Source organism: Oryza brachyantha, chromosome 3, assembly GCF_000231095.2.
Source record: "Oryza brachyantha chromosome 3, ObraRS2, whole genome shotgun sequence".
Classification (NCBI taxonomy): domain Eukaryota; kingdom Viridiplantae; phylum Streptophyta; class Magnoliopsida; order Poales; family Poaceae; genus Oryza; species Oryza brachyantha.
In genome coordinates, this window is record NC_023165.2 from 8,976,801 (window position 1) to 8,999,726 (window position 22,926).

The 22,926-nt window shown below is 39.9% G+C and overlaps 2 protein-coding genes across 3 annotated transcripts; both read right to left on the reverse strand.

Moving 5' to 3' along the window:
• Nucleotides 1-1,499: 1,499 nt before the first annotated feature.
• LOC102719370 (protein SCAR2-like) lies at nt 1,500-9,387 on the reverse strand. The gene is made up of 9 exons (XM_040521643.1): nt 8,936-9,387; nt 7,151-7,311; nt 6,896-7,019; nt 6,681-6,810; nt 6,456-6,523; nt 2,472-6,369; nt 2,300-2,380; nt 2,113-2,220; nt 1,500-1,997 (listed from the first exon to the last, which is right to left on the reverse strand). The coding sequence occupies exons 1-9, from the start codon at nt 9,088-9,090 to the stop codon at nt 1,956-1,958; spliced, it is 4,767 nt and encodes a 1,588-aa protein (XP_040377577.1). The 5' UTR covers nt 9,091-9,387; the 3' UTR covers nt 1,500-1,955.
• Nucleotides 9,388-11,191: 1,804 nt separating this feature from the next.
• Nucleotides 11,192-16,027, reverse strand: LOC102716022 (U2 small nuclear ribonucleoprotein B''). Of its 2 annotated transcripts, none has more exons than XM_006649876.3 (5): nt 15,873-16,027; nt 15,201-15,373; nt 14,433-14,526; nt 12,985-13,058; nt 11,192-11,642 (listed from the first exon to the last, which is right to left on the reverse strand). In XM_006649876.3, the coding sequence occupies exons 1-5, from the start codon at nt 15,943-15,945 to the stop codon at nt 11,358-11,360; spliced, it is 699 nt and encodes a 232-aa protein (XP_006649939.1). In that variant the 5' UTR covers nt 15,946-16,027; the 3' UTR covers nt 11,192-11,357. The 2 variants fall into 2 exon arrangements, with proteins under 2 accessions (XP_006649939.1, XP_006649938.1); XM_006649875.3 differs by having other exon boundaries at nt 12,985-13,061.
• Between the last annotated feature and the right edge of the window lie 6,899 nt (nt 16,028-22,926).

Here is a 22,926-nt window from a genome sequence, read left to right on the forward strand (position 1 = left end):
CTCCAGCGCAGCCTTCTCGCTGCCGCACCGCCCCGCGCGGCCTCCCCGCCGTCGTGCCGCCTCCGCGCTGGCGTTGGCGCGGCCTGCCTCTGCCGTCGCCTGGGGAAAGAAAGAAGAGAGAGACGGAAAGAGAAGGAGAGGGAGAGGGAGAGGGAGAGGGAGAGGGAGAGGGATAGGAAAAGAGAGGATGACAGGTGGGACCCAGCTGTCGTAGACTTAAAAGGGAGAGAGTTGATGGGGAGACTATTAGAGTAAAAACCAAATTTAAATAGCCAAATAAAATGAAGAGTGGCTAAATTGGTATTTGGAGAGTCTAATTTGAACTGTCTGTTGAAGATGCTCTTAAAAGCCCATCATTAAGTGAATGCAAGAATCTTCGAAATTGACAATGCATAGAGCAGGTACAATAGCAGGCTATAAGCCAACTATAAGTATATTTAAAAAAAATAAGAGGAGAGAGAGAAAGAAGACGGACTACTAATTTGTAGCCAGCTTGCACACGGGCTGACAAAATATATGTATGACATGTGGGACATGTATTGATATTTTATAGGTAACTATTGTATGAATTGACTATTAGATTGACTATTATTATATATTATTGAACTTGCTCTTAGTCTGGCCACTGTTCTTCGAGGTGCGTGATGAGGTTGTACAATTTTGTAGGTTTTTGTACGATGCACAAGAACTGTCTTCTTGTAATTTTGTAGGTCTTCGAGGTGCGTCAACAACATTCTTTTGATTCGGTTTCTACTATGTCTTGTAATTTTTTTCTTTCAATTCTTAACAAAATTTGGTTGGCTGCTCTTGGGCCAGCCTAGCTAAAAAATAAAGTCATTTTATAGGACTCATATTTATTGATGATATTTCTTGTACTTAAGAGTTCGTTTGAATTATCTTTTGGATTATGGGTTGAAGAAAACAACAAAACCTTGACAAGTAGTTAAGAGGTATAATACTATGTAACCCGTCATCCTAATCCATTCCCTGCGCTATCTGAAACTCACTCACATGTGATGGTGACTTCCAGAATGTTTTGTCCAGAATGTTTTCTCAGAATAATAAAAAAAGGGGTCCTTTCCAGGCTCCAGAAGTCAGAATTTAGAAGATCAAATCTTTGGCATATATGCTTTCTGTGTCATAATACACATATCATTTTTCAAAAACATATTTTACAAACCAGTGTAACATATTGTAAAAATCTTATATATCTAATAAAATTTCAAATTTGACATCAAAAGAAAATTTACAAAATACTAAAACCAATTATTTCTAATTTTAAAACTACACTTGAAATGTTTAAGAACTCTCATATATTTGAATCGTATCTATTTGAATCCTGCACGCTATGAGTTTGATAATTCAAATAGACATGCAAAACTTTAATTATAGACTAGGTAAGACTAAACTAGTTCCCCTTAATTTCAGTCATGCGAGAATTATTTTCAGAAAGGGCATTCCTTGTGTGTTGGTCTTTCCTAATTATTAAGGCATATTTATATTACAAAAGTATCATTAATAATCAATGGTCTACAGAGGTAAGATGGAGCACCTTAAAGAACTCATCAGGCATATACAATCCTAACCTAACCGTGCATCAAATTGCAGCTGGAGGCTCATCGACAAAGACAATAACATGTTTGGAAGGAGGGAATTTCTCTGGATTTCAACGGAATTCCAATTGTTCTAAGTGAAATCCCTATGAAATTCCTGTTCCAAATGGGGCAGCATAAACACATGATGGGCCGGAAAGCGACAAAAAGTAGATACACTATGTACATGCTGCATCTTCCTGGCATGAACTTCATAGGAGAGATTAAGCTTCTTGATCAGACGATACCCTGTAGTTCATTCCACAGTTTGCTAGAGCAGAACACACAAGTCCATGATGGCATGAACACCACAGACCATGTGAAGAAACATCATGGGGCGAACTGCATGCTCTGAGGAATCAGCTACTCACTCCAGCTATCCTCATCATCGTCATCAGCAACAGCCTGTTTGGTTTACAGGAGAGAATAATCACATGGCCATAGATGACAATAAAGTTATGATCAGCTGAAATTTTAGAGATATGTGATGATGTTGCGGGAGATGTACTATATAACAAACCTGGCGAATCGCGTTAGCCCTCTCCAGGATAGCCACTACTTGCAAGTTGGTTCTTGGAGCACCCATCACGTTTGGTCTCTTTGCAAGAACCGGCTTCAAGTTGAAAGACTGAAGAAAGCATGGAAGATTTGCATTGTAAAAATTGAACTCAATGCCAATATTTTAAGGTGCATTCGTGAATACTTACCTTGTTCTTTATCTGGCCCCATATTGTGCTCTTCTCGTCTAAAAGCTTAATAGAAGGAACCAAAGTGGGGGCCTTTTTTAGCTAAAACATGAGGGGAAAATATTGATATTTGTTCAGATGAGAATCTGAATGTCATAAAGTGATACAAATAATAACGTGAAAATAGCTGTACCATGCTTCTATCATGAGAAGTAACTTGGAGTTGGGGATATTTAGGTGGTTCTGGCACTCTGTGTGGCGATAATTTTGCTACTGCCTCTTCTGATGAAGACAACTCCCTTGCCGTGCCATAACTACCATATTCTCTGTCTTCCTTTTGGACTGAAAAGTCAGGATTCTGTGTATCAGGAGTAACTCCATTTGGTTTCTTTTCCAATGAATCTGCGATTGTATTGCTTTCCTCAGCTGAAAATTCCTTTTTCTTTTGATCATATCCTTTGTACTGATCTCTATTTTCTGTTGACAAACTATTAGCATGCATGCCATAGCAATCAAAAACTCCAGTGCTAAGCTGGTGTTTTGCTCCTTTCTCTTGTCCAGGTATTGATTTTACATCCACAAGCTCAGACCATGTCTCTTCTGGAATTACTATAAGCTCAGATAACTGCGAAGTTTCCAGACTGTCACCTTCTACTGAAGGAACTCCCACGCTCTTGTATTCTGATGCAGAAAATGGATTAGAAACCTGCACATCATACTCATTGAGTCTTTTGAGGTGGCTTTCTTCCGAATCTCCACCAGTGATTGTATTTTTCTGAACCTCATTAGAAACAGTTGCCACTACCATTTCCTCCTCTAAAGTGACGGGAGTCAAACCATTCTGCAGACTTACTTCCTGAAGATCTTGATTTCTTTTGTCCTGTGAGGAGTAACTCTCATTTTCTTGGCACTTAACTGGAGGTTTTGGTCTTGGTGGTTTTCCAAATTTTGCAGATAAAGGTGCGGACCCTCGCTGAAGCTTTGTTGCTCTCCATTGCATCGGCGGGAGAGGTGGAAGCGGTGGTGGTGCATCTTCAGTATCTTCAGAAGAATAATTTTCATGTAAAATTTCAATATGTGTTTTAGCAGGAAGCACATTCAACGACTTCTGCATTACACCATTAAGCATCCAATCAAAACTTGAGATGTTTGGTAATGGTACATCTTTAGAGTCTGGAGCTAGTGCATCTCTGAACAAATTAGTACTGTTGTCATTGCACATATTGGGATTTTCATGCATTTCCTCACTGTCTACAGACAGATCTGGAGTTCCACCCACCATGGATGAGCTGCACAGTGGTAATGGCTCATTCTGGCCTACAACCTCACAGTTGTTGACAGGAGTTAAATCTTGTGGCAGTGTAGTTTCTGGATGTAAACACCACTGTTCATTATGATGCATGGCCACATCATTTGTTGTAACTGATTCAACAACCACTGTAGATACATCGGATTCTGTGATTGTTCCTGACAATGTTATATGCATTCCAGAGATGTCATTGTCTGCGCTTTTACCTGCCACTGTATCATCTGCATCTGAAAGAGCGAGTGGTGTTATCTGGCAAGGATCGTCAGATTGATTGGATGAAATTGGTGAGGAAACCAAATCATCTGAAACCACTTGCCCTTCTATGTACTCAGTTTCTTCATCCAATGCATATATATCGGACTCGTTGCTTTCCTCGGCATCTTCCTCATTCACATTCCCTTCAGAAATACTGCCCTCTTTCAATTCTTCACCTATATCAGAGGCATTTTCTGGAACAACTTCAGTATAAATATTTTCAGTCACTTCCCTATGAAGATGTTCCCCAATCTTATCTTGAGTATGTTCTGGTGTATGATCCAACAATTTGTTGCTTTCCTCAGCATCTTCTTCATTCACATTCCCTTCAGAAATACTGCCCTCTTTCAATTCTCCTATATCAGAGACATTTTCTGGAACAACTTCAGTATAAATATTTTCAGTCACTTCCCTATGAAGATGTTCCCCAATCTTATCTTGAGTATGTTCTGGTGTACGATCCAACAATTTGTTGCTTTCCTCGACATCTTCTTCATTCACATTCCCTTCAGAAATACTGCCCTCTTTCAATTCTTCACCTATATCAGAGACATTTTCTGGAACAACTTCAGTATAAATATTTTCAGTCACTTCCTTATGAAGATGTTCCCCAATCTTATCTTGAGTATGTTCTGGTGTACGATCCAACAATTTGTTGCTTTCCTCGACATCTTCTTCATTCACATTCCCTTCAGAAATACTGCCCTCTTTCAATTCTTCACTTACATCAGAGGCATTTTCTGGAACAACTTCAGTATAAATATTTTCAGTCACTTCCCTATAAAGATGTTCCCCAATCTTATCTTGAGTATGTTCTGGTGTATGATCCAACAATTTGTTGCTTTCCTCGGCATCTTCCTCATTCACATTCCCTTCAGAAATACTGCCCTCTTTCAATTCTTCACTTACATTAGAGGCATTTTCAGGTACAACTTCAGTATAAATATTTTCAGTCACTTCCCTATAAAGATGTTCCCCAATCTTATCTTGAGTATGTTCTGGTGTATGATCCAACAATTTGTTGCTTTCCTCGGCATCTTCCTCATTCACATTCCCTTCAGAAATACTGCCCTCTTTCAATTCTTCACTTACATCAGAGGCATTTTCAGGAACAACTTCAGTATAAATATTTTCAATCTTATCTTGAGTATGTTCTGGTGTATGATCCAACAATTTGTTATCAGTTACAGCACCTGCACATTGTTGTTCCTCTTGAGAACTCAGCAATGCAATGTCCTGAAATGCATGTCCATCAACTGAATCTTGGGGACTATCACTTGGTGGAACATCATGGTCATATTCTTGGTTCACTTCTTCTGCTTTGCATTTTCTTGAATCAATATTATCTTGAGGTGAATCAGAAGGAAAAGTTTGCATGGCATTCTCCATAATTTTAATAGGAGGGCGAGATATTTCCAAACACTTCATATCACATCCATCACCATTTGCTTCAAATTCATATAACTCAGTCTCTTCGGTGCTATTAATCTTCAGCTCCAGCAACTGCTTGGCCATGTTCCGGAGGGAATCAGAGAACAGATCCTGCTTCTTGGAGAGTTTCCTCGGCAAAATGCCCACTTTTGAAGCAATAAGTTCCATGCCGCCCACATACTTTGATTGCTTACTCGCTGTCTTCTTGAAGGAAATGGCTGCAATGCTGAGGTTATCCTTTTCTTTCTTTATAGTGCCAAGTGCATCATTTGTTGCAGCACTGCTGACAGAGCCATTAGTGTTTGATTCAGTAGCTGACGTCCTCATGTTAGGCTCCGAAGCATGAACATCTCCAACGAGCAATTCCTCCACAGAACTAGTTCTCTCATGCTCACAATATACTGGCCTTTCTTGCGCAAACAATTCCTCCAGCGAGCTTCTCCTCTCATGTTCACCAGACACAGGTTTGGCCTGTGGTGAAGGGATACAGACATATTCTTGATGGTGATCATCTTTTTCTTCCTTTGCTGGAACAACATCTTCAGAGTTAGGCACCGTTGAGCCATTGTTCCTGAAGCTAATAGACCCCGAAACCACAACAACATGAACATCGGAGCACGATTTGCTGGACTCAACAGGTTCAAAGACATGTCCATGATCTCTGTTCTCTGTGTCTGTCTCCACCTCAGAATCCATTGTGGTGAGAGCGTCCACGTAGATGTCAACTTCAGAGTTGTATCCCTTGCTCCTTCCTGTTGACCTAGCATCTGAAGAACGAGACAGTGCTTCTTCAGGGATTGATCTGTTGTTGCCATGCATCACGTAGTTGTCTTCTCTGCTTTTGTCCATGCTACTGAAAGTGTCTACCATGATATCCCTTTCTTCAGTGTTAGTGTCAGGTGAGTCAGTGAAAGATATCTGCACTTCTGAATGGTTCATGGAGCAGGGTTTCTCATCTGGTGAAGTTTCTCTGTAAAGATTCTGCACCTGTTGTCTGAAGCTTTGGGACAGAGATCCATTTAGTTGTCGGTACTTCAGTTGACGGCGCCCTGTTGGGACTTTGTCCAGAGCTTTACCAGACAAATCTGTCTCCAATCTACAAAAAGGAATTGCCGTTTGTCTGAGAAGAAAATAGAAGAGAGAGAATGCTAGACACTGAGATGATTATAGTGGGGAGGATACTTGGAGTCATTATTGGCTGCATTAGGAGGTCTGAAAATCTCAGAATTCTGCAGAATGGGCCTGATCTCCTGGAAGAAATGGAAAACAAATGCCAAGCAAACAATCTGTAAGGTTCGATCAAGTATAATCGTTCTATTTTATAGTGGATTGAATCATCGACAACTGCAAGGAAAAATATGATACTAGTAGTTGGCTGAAGAAATCTACTGATTGCAGTTTCAATACCATAGCTCTAAGAGGTCTTCTTTCTCTTTGAATTCCTTGCTCTAGCATGCTAGAACACGCAGAATCTGTTTTGAAGAAGGATGGGTCAGTGTATCTCTTCAAGCAAGCTCCCTCACCACCAATGTCATACCTACGAAAATGCATGATCATATTCAGTCTTCAGTAGGCGCAAGCTCAACTCATAAAAGAGCAGAAAGAAGTTAAAATTATCATACTTATCAAGCATGAACAATTTGGGAGGCCCGTGACACTGCTTGATGGAGTCCATGATGAAGCGAGGAGTGTCTCCTTTTGTCACAACCCCATTGTCCAACCTCAGATTCGAATGCCAATATATTCCTACAAAGAAAATCAGCCAATTTCATGCGAAAGAGAGCAATATAAAATGCTTCTGTTAGCAGAAACAGGTAGAGGTGAAAGATGATGTTTCCTTCAGAGGAGAAGCTTGTGTTGTGTGCTGCATTGCATACCCCTGTTAGATGCAATATACAGATAGTCTGCATGACAAGAGTCTTTCTCCACGAGTGGCAACTCTGCCTCCAGCTGCTGCACCCGGAGCATGAGCCCATGCCCTCGTGCAGACACTGTCATCACCTCATCGGATAGACCATGGAACACCTGTGCAGCAAATCTGCACGCATGCATTGGGACAACTCAATGGCATCATGATTTGCATTATGACATGATGATACATCAGTCTGAAGTTCTAGTCATGTTGCTGTGTCCTGACGCGGAATCTTGATTATAGCAAAATAAATTAGTTTTGGCTCCACTTGGGGTTTTCAATTAGTTGGTGCATCCAAAAGCAGCCACATTGTTATTGTTCACAAAGAGAAAAGAAATCACTCAACAAAATGTGTCCTATTTATGGAACTCAATAGTATCTGAATTTTTCAAGCCATTATAGCTAAGGTGCATTTTTTTGGACTTGTGCCAACTGAATCCAACGTTGATAAGGAACAGCTAAAGTAAGAATCCAGGTAAAACTATGGTCTATGGCTGCCTTGGTGCATTTCTCTGTTTTTCTTTGCTTCAACCTCTCTAGAAACTAATCAGAGCATTCCTCAATAGATGAAAGCAAACCTGAGAATTAAAAAAATGGGACATAACGTACTAGTACATGATGACCAGTACGTGCTCGATCACAATCAGGAGAGAAAGGAGAAAAGATATATATTTTTTGTTGGAGTTGCTGAGCTAAGGACAAGGCCGGCCATTACCAGAGTTAACTACCTAGAAGTCAAATGGCTAACACATCAATCACCTACCTGATCAAAGAAAAAGGATCACTGAAGCCTCCGGTGTTTGTTCGTAACAAAAGCATTAGGTCATTAGGTGATCTACTGCAATCAACATCCAGCACCATTGACCCCAGCGAATAATGACGCAACAATCCCAGGAATTTTACCAAACAATTCATACGGGAGGAAGAAAATGCTCAAACTTCAAAAATATAATCGGAAAAAGCTACAATCCAAGTTCAAGAGGAGGTAATGCAATGGGTTTTTAATTGGATCCATACCATTGTTAATTCTCCAGTTTTGAAATATACCATTATAATTCACGATATTCCATTGCTTACCCAATCGATGCATTCATTTATCAAATTTTTGGACCAATTTGTCCCCGTCTTCCTCCTTCGTCTTCTCCTTTCCTTCCCTGGCGACTAGCGGCGGCGTGTGAGCAGGCACAGGTGATCAGGCACGCCATTATCTTCATCGTTTCCCTCACGACAGACGAAAAGGACAAAGCGGCGAAGCGCCCCCATTGCTCAGGTGTGGCAGATCAAACAGCGGGCAGATGGGGGTGGGGGCAGGAAGCCAACAAACTCTTGCCCGGACACGGTGGATCGAGCAGCTTCGAGGTACGGACATAGCTAACTCAACCGCAGGGAGGTCCGGGAGGAGAAGGGGGGAAGATTCGAGCAACAGCGAAAAAAACATCACTATCTTTCAAACAAAAAAAGAAAGACATCAAAGTCGAGGAAGAATAGAAGAGCCGTATGGGAGGGAGAGATGGCAGTGTCCTGCTCCTTATGACCATCACAGGGGATGACTGGATGAAGAACGGATGGGATGCGATGAACGGGAGAAAGGGGAGGAGACCAAGGAAGAAGACGGCTTAAATTTCACAAATTATAATGGTATATTTCAAAACCGAAGAATTTACAATGCCATGAGTGCAATTAACCCAAATTCAATTGGGAGTGAACCCCCCAAAAAGAAGAAGACACGTGAGGACGGGAGGGCTCGTACTCTGCGAGGTCGCCGAGCTGGCGGAGGGCGCCGACGAGGCCGGCCATGGCGACGCCATCGAGGAGGGCCTCGGGGTCGTGCTGGTCGGCCCGGCGGTAGAGGTCGCGGCCGCCGAGCGAGTACTCGTTGGCGACCTTGTGCCGCGTCAGGGGCATTGCCCTCCGCCTCCTCCTCCTGCTCCTGCTCCCCTTCTCTCCTCTCCTGCTGCCGCCACCGGTGCGCGCCTTGTGCCGCTCCCAATTCAGATGGCTCCCGGAGAGAAGAAGAGCACAGATCTCTGGCGCCTTTACGCTCTTGACCTGCACTGCGGCTTCGTCTTCGTCTCCTCCGTCGGGTCGGGCGCGGCCTTCTGCTTCTCGTAGTTAGGAGTAGTAATAATAAGCACAACACATCAGCTGGGAGGGAAGAGCGAATTGTGTGTTCCTCGGCAAAAGGACATTCTACCACTAGCTGTTTGACATCAGTAAAAATAAGCTGGCGAACTAGTAGTCATTCGGGGCGAGAAATATCTTATTATTACTGGCTGGGCCTGGGGAGACCCGACGACGGAACCAAAGGGACCCTTAATTAAATTCTCCCTCCATTCTCCCGGGGTGAGGTCAAGCGGGACCCACCGGTGGTGACTCTACCATATGGGTCCCACCCGCCAGCGGCGGAATACATGTGATCATGTTAACGTTGTTTGCCCCTTATTTTACTTATACGTAAGATATCTTAAATTTAGAATTTAGAGTTGATTTTAAAGTTTTTTTTACTAAAATTTATTTTACCATCTTTGTTTTTAGATTATTATGAATATGTATATAAAAAATTTTATTCGTAAATTATTTTTTGTTTACAAATATGTTGCTGCTCATATACATGAAACATGTGAACTCTACTGATATATAAGTACGTGAAATCAGAAAATGGGTGAGAAATTTGGGATCGAAAGGTAAATTGCTCTGTTGAAACGATCTGCACATTTGCGTTTTTTTTTTCTTTTCGGTGTGTGGACAGAACATCCAAATGTTGTCGTCGTCACTTCATTATATATCTGCAGCAATTTTGTAATGCCGGACCATCCGTCATCGCTCGATCATATAATCTTTTCTTTCTTTCGGCAGGGATAAGAAAACGACCATGAAATTGTCTTCGCTGCTTTGTTTCGTAGCACAAGGAATATCACGGGCTGCAGCCAGAGACGAACGTTAAAACCTACTACTCCTTTGTATGAATTGCTGGAAAACAACAAATCACAGTTATACTACCATTCTAAACAACCCCAGGTAAAATTCAGTTAAAGTAAAACCCAAGAAAAGAGGCCATCTACATCCAACATTAACACAGCTCTCAGTTGAAAAGGCCCAAACAAAGCAACGTCTTTTAACATGTCACATGTTTTTCCCCAGGCCCCCCCATCTCACACGACAAAAACACTCACAAGGGCACTACGTTACAAGATTTCTCGTGTGATTTGCCCGAACGAACGGCGTCCAGCGACAACACAACGCCCCTACAGATTCCAAGCTACCGGCTACGGTAACCTGTAGCGACCACATAAGAGGTATTTAACTTTTTTGTCACTCCTACAATAACAAGTTTACATATTTACCACCCTGGATCCAAATATCATAGACACATTGATTAAATACCACATATAAAAGTAACAAGTATAAGAGTGATAAATAGTTAATTATTCCGTATAAGAGAGGACAGCACACATAGGTTGCACGAGTGAGCACAGCCGCATCAACTAGCCTTGGCTAGCTGTGGTGGCTATCTAGGCGACCGCTTTTCCACTAGAAACATGCCAATGCATCGGTAAGCATGCACATATACGTTCTTGGACTTCAAGGTTAATCATAGGTAGAGAATGGACAGGCATACACCTAATATGAGGGCCACGAATGCAACAAGAATCCCATAATAGCCAAATAGTAGTAGAAGGCCGCACACTTTATATTGTTTTTATATTAAAAAAAACAGGCCACGAAACCTACCATCCCACCACTTAAATACTTGTTCAACAATCATCATGCCTGCAACTACTGAGGTGACACTTCTGATTTTTGGCAATATAGAATTGCACATACACCTCATTCATCTCTGACCAAGGAGAAAGGGAGGGGGAATATAGGGGCATGATTTTCTCTTGGCTTTTAAGGGAGGATACACCCATGTATTCTAACTTCTACCACCAGTATATAGGAGAAAGATAATGTAGCCTACCAAGGCCACAATACCAGACTTGCCAAAATCAAAAGCAGAGTTAAGAAAAGAATGAAGACCAAATCTGATTTAAGCAACAAAGACTTCTAAACTAAGCAAGTGCTTTCCAAAAATACATTAGAAAACTGATACAGCAGTTTGAAAGCTAGGGTGGAAAGTCTTACAAGTACAGAGTTTTTTTTTCGCCAATTTGTGGGATCCCATGGATTGCTCACTTCTTTGCGTAAGATACAGCCATTGGGTTGTATGGGGTGATCTTGAAACCATGCAGAGCTTGCATTGCAACCATAGACTGGCTATCATCCTCGTATTCCACAAAAGCAATGCCTGGCTTGGCTTCAATGATTCGGACTTCCCTGAAACCAGGGTACTGCTGGAACAGGATCTGGAGCATCATGCTTGTGGTCTCAGCTGGTAAGTTCTGGATGAAAAGGATATTGTTTGGGGGTGCAGGTGGCTCTTGCGACGTCTTGCCCAGGCGAGAAGCTTGATAACCCTGCACAAAAGTCAACAAAGAAACTCAAAATACTTGAAGAAACTCAAAAAGATACTGTTGCATAGTAGTTGAGTATATGAAATTTGCTTCATTACAAATGATAATATGAAAGTAGTAAGTAAACAGGTGCTTGTTTTGTCCACATAATCTAATTGACGATGGTGATACATTCAGGATAGATTAATGGAGCAATATGAAGATATTATATCTTATTAACTGCTCCCCACTTAATCAATGTCATGGAAGATGGACAACACTAAGATAGTACCAGGAAGAAATCAGTTATAGCAGAGTTGGTTCCTTTTGGGATAGACAAGGAAAAATTAGTTATAGCAGAGCTTCCGACAATATAGATTGGTGGGCAAAAAAAAAAAAAAACATGTAGCACTATAAGACTATCTTCCTACTTTCAGAATAATCTAAAAATGCTTCAATTTAACGAATTGAGCAGCAATAGTTTTTCCATACAAGTCAAGTTGAACAAGCAGCACATGCACACACAATAATTCATTAATTTCCTATGGTACCTCAAATATTTTAACACTAAGATCAATACTCACCTTGAAACTAGAAAAAACACGCCCTGGATAACATACATATACCATTTCCATATATGTGTAAAATAAGATAATACTGGCATACAGAGAAACAGCATGGATATCTATTACTCCCTCCGTTCCAAAATGTAAGCATTTCTAGGATTCAAATTTTGTACCACAATATAAGGATTTCTGCACTGATTCTCATTATTTCAATCATTCCAAATTTCTAATGTTCCAGAGCCAATCAGATGCTTAGAAAGAAACTCTAATCAATTCAAAATTAACCACTGAGGTGACTAAAAGGGAATCTTTTGGCATCTTCTTAGTCTATGCTAAAATGTAAGCATTTCTAGGATTCAAATTTTGTACCACAATATAAGGATTTTTGCACTGATTCTCATTATTTCAATCATTCCAAATTTCCAATGTTCCAGAGCCAATCAGATGCTTAGAAAGAAAGTCTAATAAATTCAAAATTAACCACTGAGGTGACTAAAAGGGAATCTTTTGGCATCTTCTTAGTCTATGCTAAAACAACCTGGAAATGTTTATATTTTGGAACGGAAGTAGCATCTCTAATCAGAAAAGATGAACCTAAGCAACAGATTTCACACTACGTATGTGAAGAATGCATCAACCAAAGAAAACCTAGGCTTGAAGAGAATAAACTAGTGCAATGAACATAATCCCGCAACACAATGAGAAAACTGTTATACAGACAAGGTGGCATAGAAATGATTAAAAATAAAATGGCATAAAAAAACCAAGATCATGGATTCTAAACCAGTAAAAGAACTTACAGTCCCATTGCTCTGGGCAGCAGCAGCATTAGGACCAGATTGTTGTGCCTCTTCAGCTCGTCGTTTTTTCTCAGCTGCTAAAGGAGAGAGAAAAAACAAATGTAAAACATATGAATGCATGCTCTTCAATAATCAAACAGCGAAAATAAAAATAAAATGAAGACTTAAACGGTGAGTCAGTAATTCCCTAACTAAAGAGTAGAACCAAGACATAGATAACCAACAAGCAGATAAATCAAGTTTCATATGTTATGACTGATGACAGAAGTACCAACAGAAGAACTTATTAGAAATGTAGCTTGCTCATCCGAAATTGAATACAGCTAATGGTGTTCATAGAATGCTCATGATGCTTAGCAGACACTTCAGGCATTTCTAAAATTTAATTTTATAGTGGAAAAAACTGAAGACAATATTCCCCACAAAACAACATAAAATGATTTGTGTACCTAACGTGGAATAAGGCATTCGAGGATGTCTAGGATGAAGTGAAATGCAGTTTAGGCAAATCACAAACTAAAACAAAACATTGGGCTTTCAAGTTCATAGACATAGGTGAATCATCATGAAAGTATGAGAATCAATGTTTTCAAGTCGTCTGACCAATCGTGATTAGTCATGGTTAATCATCCTAGTCGTTACTATAGCGACTTGATTCTAATCGCAATTAGTGAGAAAGTCATGCGTTAGTTGTGATTAGTCAAGATTAGCCAGCCTAATTGGTACTAAGGCGAGTAGACTCGACTTTCCGATTTGAAAATATTACACATGGAATTACCTATCTTCATGAACAAATAACATATGGAAGTACCTATCATCATGGAAGTTAACTTCCGGATATCATTAATGCATTCTCATATTGAAAGGAGCTTACGAGTACCTCAAAATTCAAAATGAAAAGGAGTATGTTTTGATACAGTGAGTAGCACATTAACCATTTCATCACATTCCTACCAGAAGAAGAGATAGAGAAAGAAATCTTTCTATTTCTCTAGCCACTAAAACATCCATCCATGAGAAAATGTTTTTTTGGACATCAGTGATAACTCTGGTTGCAACTTTGGTCAAAAATTTTCTTTTATGATATCTGCGTAAAACCCAATAAGGTGAGAATACTGCAGAATTACATTTTAAAACAAACCAGCAGATATTGATATATCCAATTGAAATATTTAAAAAGACATCAGTGCTCAAGATTTTGAAATTCAACTTGATGTATGTCCGAGATGACATGTTTATGTGAGGGAGTATTATACTCTACTACAGATGTTTGAAAGGCTGATGCTCTGATTTTGAAGTATTGAATAATGCAAGTTTTAACTTGCAGTACAGAATTTCTTAGCACTTTAGCCACTCCTGTACTGCCTCAAGGAATCTGATTGGATCGCACAGAACAGTTTGTACAGAGAATGGTCAACATCCATATATGAAAGTGCAATTAGAAATACCTTTCTCCTCTTGCTTTTTCCTTTTCTCTTTTGGAGCAGAAGAACCATCTTCGGTTAAAAGACAGTCAGATTTTGTTTTTGCATATTGCACTCGCTGCACAGGGAAAAGAAACAAATTAAGTTGTAAGTGTAACTACCCCTGTCAAACAAATGGAGTGAACTGTTATGCCTGGCCTATTTTCTTCTGATTGTGATGTAATGGGCCGCTAATATAAATCATTTATCTTCACTTGCACAGTATACAAACAAGAGATTGTTCTAGAAGCAATTGACTCTACACTAGTTAAGTAACATGTTTTTCAGCATCTAGATAGATTATCCTGACATGTTATTCTAAAACAAAAGAGAGAATGTTTACTAAAGAAACAGAACATAATGAATGTAAGACCTATAATGTGAAGAATGCATGTCTATGTTACTTCATTAAAGTAAGCATCCTGCAAGACATTGTAGAATACAAACGATACTTTCCAGCCAGGCCAAGGTTTTAGACTATCAATAAATGAATCCATGTTTAACTGTAAATTATTTTCATAAATTCACACTAAAAATTGAATGGACGATGTATAAAATTTCACACTAAACTTAGAACTTGGTTGAACAAAATTTAAAGCCCAACACATGACACGAAACTAAACTTTGCAAATACTAAACAGACGACATGAAAAAATAGCAATGTAATGCTTCTCTACGGCAAAACATATGCATCATAAAAAATCAGAATGGGAACTAAAGCATCAATCTATCAATCAAAGTGAAAGTGGTTACCATTCTTTTGCCATAAAAATCAAAGTCCTGCAGTCCGCGGAAGGCATTTGTGGCAGCTGTAATTTCGCTAAAGACCACCCACGCCTGCCCCCTCAGTTTAGGAGTTTTTAAGGCCACCACATCCAGTATCCTCCCATACTGGGAGCACAACGCATAGAGTGATCTCTTTAATTCTGCAGGAAAGATTGACATCTCTGAGCTATGCAGGCTATATTTGCATGGAAATATCTGGTCAGCTTAGCGACTAAACAGAAAAGAACACTATTTCTTTTCATAAGGCTAGAGCCGCCCCCGATGGTAATGGCGTCTTTGGGTCTTACACACTCGAATTTATATGACAGAGAACGTAAGAGAGATTTTTCACAAATGACAGGTTATTTATGATTTCATGCTGAACATGGTAAACGAAATCAAGATGGCCATTCCCCATCAGCCTCTAGCGAAAACATGGAGCAACTCCAACATCTGGCAGCTTCATCAGCTGCTGTGGCACAAAAAAAAAATCCCCAACACTTCCAACGTCTTAAACCTCCAGAGACTACCTGACCAAACCGAACAACGAGAGGCAGTTAGGCGACATCGAGCAGCGCCACAGATCGGGAAGCTAGGGTTTTACGAGGGATTTGGCCAGCAGCGGCCGCGAGGCTAGGTAGCCCGGGGAAGAGGACACACCTTCTTTCTTGACCTTCTCGTTGAGGTTCCTGAGGTAGACCGTCTGGTTCGGGGGTATGTCACCGGACAACATCTCCGCCGCGCCGCGCCGCCGCCGCCGCCGAAGACGAGGAGGAAGGGAGACGAGCGCGAGAGGGTGAAGGGGTGATGGTCTCCTCTCCTACTTCGCTTCTCGCTTCGGCCCTCGGGATTGGCCACGTAATTGGGCCGTGTAAAATACTAATGGGCCGAATTCTTGTTGGGCCCTCCACCTAAGTTTGCGGTAAGCCCATGGCTAAGCCTGCTTTTGTATAGCTATGGGCTATAAGTTTTTAGAAGACTAATTGAGTGTCCGTGCTTTGTAAATAATAAAAATATTATGTTATTCTTAAAATAAATAGGAAAATATTTTTCACAAAATATGTGACCATCTTTTTTATATAGAAAATATTCATATCAATTTAATTTTATGTGTATATCTCTAGAATTGGTTGATTTTTAATATTACAAAATTAAGGGGGTAAATTATTAAAATAATACGAGAGTAGGGGTGGTGGTAGATTCTGTGTGGAGTTTGCTTGCTTGCTTGCTTTCTTTTTTCCTTCTTTTATTTGTTTGGGATTTACTAAAATACCTCCCATATGATTTTAGTCACACTCGGAATTGACCTATTTTTCATGCCACTCGACATGTGCCAAGATTTGTGCTGACGGTTAGATAAACACCTATATTGGTGTTGTTTTCTACTAGGACTCAAGCCATCAACGCACAAGTATTTATCCCTAAGTTGTGGATGTCTTTGTGCATCTATATGGAAGTTACGTAATATCTCTGTTTCATATTGTAAGACTTTATCGTCTTGTCTAAATTCATTAATTGATGAATGTGTATAATTTATATATATGTCTAGATTCATTAGCATCCATATAAATCTAGCCAAAACTAGAAAGTTTTACATTATGAAACGGAGAGAGTATTAGTTATTTAAGCACTAGATATATTATAATCACATCATATTTGTACTATACTTATATTTGTGTGATTTTAGTGAAGAAATTTATCGAGTAATATATTGGTAGTCCCTGTTTGTGTAAGAAAAATTTTCTCTTTTTTTCTCATATCATTCTATAGTTCAATATGTGTTGAGTGTGATTGTGCTTGCTCGCTGCACTCTGATATTAATAAAACGTGAAAGTTACTCCTGTATTGGCACCTCTAATTCGAAAGGCACAAGTAATTAAGCTCTGTTGAAAAATAGCACAGTTGAACAGTGACCTCCGAAACAGAACGAGCAAACCAGATGCTGCAAACCTGCAAGCCAGCAACCTTGCCGTTCCCGGTTTTAGTAACTCCAATTCGAAATGCACAAGTAATTAAGCTAAGCACAACGAATGCATCGGCTGCGACCGCGAGCTGAGTGCGACGACCCTTCACCTTCCCGGTAAACTCGCGGCGTCAACTCGATCGCCATGAATCCAAGTTGCCTTCTCGAGAGCCCCGTTCCACCCTTCCATATATCCCGGATCACTGGAGAGGCTTTCTTTTTCTTCCACTTGGAACCAATCGATTCATGTCAAGACCATATTAATGGATCTGTCGAGCTAGCTAGCTTCATACTCCACTCTTTTTGGCCTTTTTTTTTTTCTCTCTCACTCTCTCTCGGAGCCGGAGAGAGAATTGTATACTCCACTCTCCCATGTACTATCACTCTTGGAGCAGCCAGTACAATTGTATATGAGCAATTTTATTATTTTTGAGAAGGTATCATAGGATACTATTATTTTCTATATAAAATTTGATACCTCTCGGCACCTTAAATACAAGAGAATACTAAATTTTATATAAAAAATAGTGGTACATCCTCATGAATGAGAAAAATGCTCATGGTACATACAACAAGACAGTGGTCTCTGCACTGCGCAAATATGCATTTCGTTCCCAGTGGATGGCGCTAGCTCGTGGCGATCCCTTTCCGTCGCATGATTTAGTGGTCAAGTTGCTGCTTGATTAATGGCAGTGTCTTTTTTTCTTAAGGACCGTATAGATACACGTAGTTATATATAGTTAATTAGCCTGAGCTGTCGGGAGAAGAAGCTAAGGTTAAGCCTGAGCAAGATCTTGACCTCCGGGGGGGCAGGTCACTTACCCACTTCCCATTGTAGCAAAAGCAGCAGAAAAATGCTCCCCCTTGCAGCCACCCGGCAAGTGGCCAGCCCTAGTGGGCTCTCCGTTTTAATCCAGGATAATGTGTCCATAATGATCTTCAAAAGTCTCTTTGGTTTTATAGATTCTTGGATAGATTAGCACCCTCTTTGATTAGGGGCAAGTTGCCGCTAGATGCAGGCTAATGTTGCTACTGTTGTGTTTCTGTCACTACCCACTTTAAGTTGGTGCTCCTCGAACAAATTAAACCATTTGCTGAGCATACATCTGGCCAGGGTAAAACTGGTTGCTGATAGGACTCACTACGGTCCTACTATTCCTTTGGATTACCGTGGATGCACTTGATGTGAAACTCCAAGCGTGTGCCTTCGGTTCTATGTGCTCTATGCTAGTATAGCTTTGGCTGGGCCACAGTTCTTGCTATCTGTTCATTCTCAATTCTGACGCATGTATGATGTAGGAGTATACGGAGCAGGGATACCGAAACCGTGGTTGCCGCGGTAACCGCGCCCTCCGCGGAGGCACGGTTACGGTAAGCCGCGGTAACCAAGTTTAAATCTGAGAAGAATTTAAAAAATTTGAGGAAATTTAATAAAAAAATATATGTTATATATGTTGATATACAGTGTAGTTTTGTCAAAGAAATTTATGAAAAAAATGTATTTTCGGCGTAATTAAAAATCATAAATGAGAATTCCGGTAAACAAAATTAAAAAATAGCCCATTGCAAATAATATTTCATAGGAAGATGGTTAAGAATATTTTGTTGTTAAGTTATTATTAATTTACACTAGACACTAGGGTACATACTGTTGAAATACAAATATGCAATGATGGATATATGGAAAATATGTATGGGGAAAAATTATACGTGCATGTTAGTAATAATTGGTAGTAGGTATAGTTGTGACGCAGCAATCAAAATAAAATTGTTACTTGTTATTGGTGTGAATTATTTGGTGAAGGGTGATATGAGTCATATGACGGTGTATATTTGTATGTTGCAATATCAAGAATTAAAAAAAGGTCATATGCAAATTTTCTTGTTTTGCCTAAAACATATTATATTTTCCTTGGTAACAACTCACAAATATAGTCACAAATTATTTTCCTATCTTTCATGTATTTTTTAAGATTTTTTAATATTTTTTTGCATTTGACATCACACCCACGGTTTCCTCACGGTAACCACTTTTTCGGCTGCAAAAAAACGCGCGGAAAACCACGGCTCCCGCCGCTCTCATTCATCGTTTCAGCTCGTACTTACCGCGTTTACCGTGCGAAACCGCGCGGTAAACGTGCAAAACCATGCGATAACCATGTTTACTGCGCGGTTTTGAATTCAATTTTTTTTAAATTCGTTGCGGTTACCTTACGAGATCCGCGGGAGCACGGTACCATGGTTTTCACGGGAAAAACAGTAAGGGGAACCCTGATACGGAGGTGGTTGTTTGGTTTCTTAGGAAAAGAAATTGCAAGCGATGTATTTATAAACAAAAAACAATTTATAAACAAAATTTTTATATACGTATTCTTAGCAATCTAAAAAGAAAGATTAAAAAATAAATTATGATAAAAATATCTTAAAGTTAACTTTAAATTTAAAGTTTTTTTACAATTCTTGAAAAATATCTCGAGACACTATATTTTCTGGTATACCAGAATTTTGCAATAAAATTTTTGGGACCTCAAGGTATTTCTTAATAATGGTAAAAAAAGAAGGCCTTAAATTTAAGGTTTACAATTTAAAACCTTTGCTTATAAGTGTAAATAGAAGTGAAAAGATAAGACATTGTTTAGTTGCCAAAAAAATTGGCAAAAGGATCACGTCGAATTTTTGACCGGATGTCGGGGATTTTCGGACACAAATAAAAAAACGAATTTCACAGCTCGTATGGAAACCGCGAGACTAATCTTTTGAGTCTAATTAATCTGTCATTAGCTCATATTGGTTACTGAAGCATTTATGGCTAATCATGCACTAGTTAGGCTCAAAAGATTTGTCTTAGGATTTTCGCCATAACCGTATAATTTGTTTTAATGTTTATGCATATTTAATACTTTATTTAGGTTTCCAAAGAATCGATGTGATGGTTCTGGAAAAGATTTTAGGAACTAAAGAGGACTCAAGTGTGTATGTATACCATAGAGCATTCCAGAGAAGAGAAATGAGAATTGATACGGTTCGCAAGATCAGTGGAAATTCTTCTTTCCTGAAAACAAGTATGCGGCCGCCCCTCTGAATTCTGACTGGCCAGGCCAGGCCAGGTCGACGCCTGTGTCTACCAAACCGATCACGGGAAGGGGAGCAGGATACGCCGCCGCGCGCGCGGCCGGCCCCTCCGACCTGATGTGACCAACTGAGCCGGCAAGCAAAACTGCCTCCTTTTCACCGGAAAAAGGCAGCAGCAGCAGCAGCAGCAGCGCAGCGCACGCGCGGCTGCACGGCCACCCGGGCGGCCACCGCGGTCAATCCGCGAGCCAGCCTACCGGCAGCGATCGCTGGGGTAGGCCGGGTCAAAACGCCTTTCCAGTTTCCACCTCCCGGACCACGCCACGCCAGCCGGTACGCCCCTTCTGGGCTTCGCCGAGATTGACCTGCCTGCCCAATCCACACAATTCCACACGGCCGGGTCAGCCTCCTGCACGAGCGCACAGAACAAACGGCCCCCCAAACTTACCGCCCAAGCTAGCCAACCAGTCAACCAGTCAAGTACTATCACATCTGTCGTTATTTTTTGAGCTATTTAGAAAGGATTATAATTGAGAGAAAAATTATGCCCCAAATATAAGAGGAATAAATGTGGAGGAATGATATAGCATAATAAATAGAAAGAATGTTGAAAGTAAAACGAGTAACCAGAGACGAGTATCAGAAATATTTATATTTTAGTATAAGATTAAAATCTTATAAATATTTATATTTTGCAACAAATGATTTGCTTAGCAGTAGCACTTGCAACCCTCATTTTTTTGGTTGGGGTTGGGGCTATAACCCAAAAATTAAATTTTTAACCTTAAATTTGAAATTGATTTTGAGGTTTTTTTATCAAAGTTTATTTTTAGTTTTGGTTTTTAACTCGATACGAACGTGTATATAAAAGTTTTATTTATAAATTATTTTTTATTTATAAATATATCTTTTGGATTTTTTTTTCATCAATTAACCGTAGAGATGACCCCGGCACTTGCAGATAGTGGAGCAGCCATGACTTCCAAACCGGGCGGTAGCTGGATGCCCCCCGGGATTGGATCGATCCATCATCCATCCTAATACCTGATAAATGTGCATGGCGTAGCAGCCACAGCTTGCTCATTCAAAGCTGAAACACTCGCAATGTTCGTTTCTTTTGGTTCTCTTTTGGAAGATCACCCAAAGAAAAGGGATTCTGCAACGTGAATGGAGAAAAAGGGTAGAATAATTTGACTGCCCCGAATCGAATCAATCGTCGGGCTTTAGTGTTCCCTCTATAGTCCAAATTAACGTAGCAGATGAACAGCGTTTATTCAGAGATCTGAAAGGAGACTGGTGATTTGGCGATCATGTAGTACGGCTCTCGGTCATCTACTTTGATTATTCAATTCGCCCCTGCTTAATTGCACCCTAATTATGATGGGATTCATTGCATTAACAAATGGGCCTATCTTTTTGAGCTAGCAAACTATGTGTGCCGATGTACACACAGAAGTGTTTAGATTGGATTGCAGTGCCATAATAACAAAGAGGGAGGGGAATAAAATCCTGGACGATACAGATCCTCCAAAAGACGGACTTGTTAATTCCGTCGTGACTCACGTTTAAGTGTTAATATGATATGACAGGTTTAGATATGTTGCGCAATCCTGCACCTAATGATGCAGGCAAAGGTCGCTTTTTTAGTAGTAAGTTGTTGTTCATCACGACGTCGCCGATCAATATTGTGTACAGAGCTGGCTGCTACGATGTCCCGTGATGGATTAATTATCGCCAAGCAGGAAGCTTCCGGCCTGTATGTATCCATCAGGAAATTAACTCGGGGTTGCAACCGAAATGAGAACAATTGCAGTATTATTCTTTGGAAAAAGAGGTGCCAAGTTATATATTGACTAACAAAGAAAAATGACAATAATGCAGTCTGTTAGTCCACAAAGGAATAAAATACAAGATGCAATTGTTTTCCCAAAAGAGTGGTTTAGTTGTTAATGTAGTTTTTTTGTGAGGAATGTTGCAAGCAATAGTCATATTCAAATCACAGAAAAGATCTATATATGTATTAAGCCAACAATCCAAATACGTGGTGTGTATAACATGCCATCATACTGGGGTTATAAAACAGAGTGTATAATAAGAAAAGGACATTTATAAAAGAGCGGCAGACAGTTGCTAGTGTTGTCACAGCTGTGAAGGTTACAACTCACTAAAGTCATATTCAAATTGCATTAAAAAAACAAACATTAACGCAACAAACTAAAGAGACAGTTGATATATATGGTAATATGCCATGAAATTGATGGGAGTGCCGCATACAAGTTGTGGGTCAGCTGACCCAATTTGGTTTTTACGAACACCTCCTAAGTTTGTTTTAACGTCTAAATATTTAGAAGTTTAGAGAGACAACCCAATTGAAATAAGAAAAAAATGGCAATAGACACAATGTAACGGGTCAATTTTTTTTCACTTCTTGAAGGAAAAAGGCAAACGGCACGTTACAAACAGGAAATATTTTATAAGTAAAAATTTTATATACATATTCTTATTGATCTAAAAGGTAAGGGTGGAAAATAAATACGATAAAAACCTAAAAATTATCTCTAAATTTAAGGTTGGAAATTCAAATTTAGACTTATAAACATAAATAAAAGCGAAAAAACGGGGGTAAAATTTCTGGCTATGACACTCATCATTGGGCACGATTAATGTTGAAACCAGCAA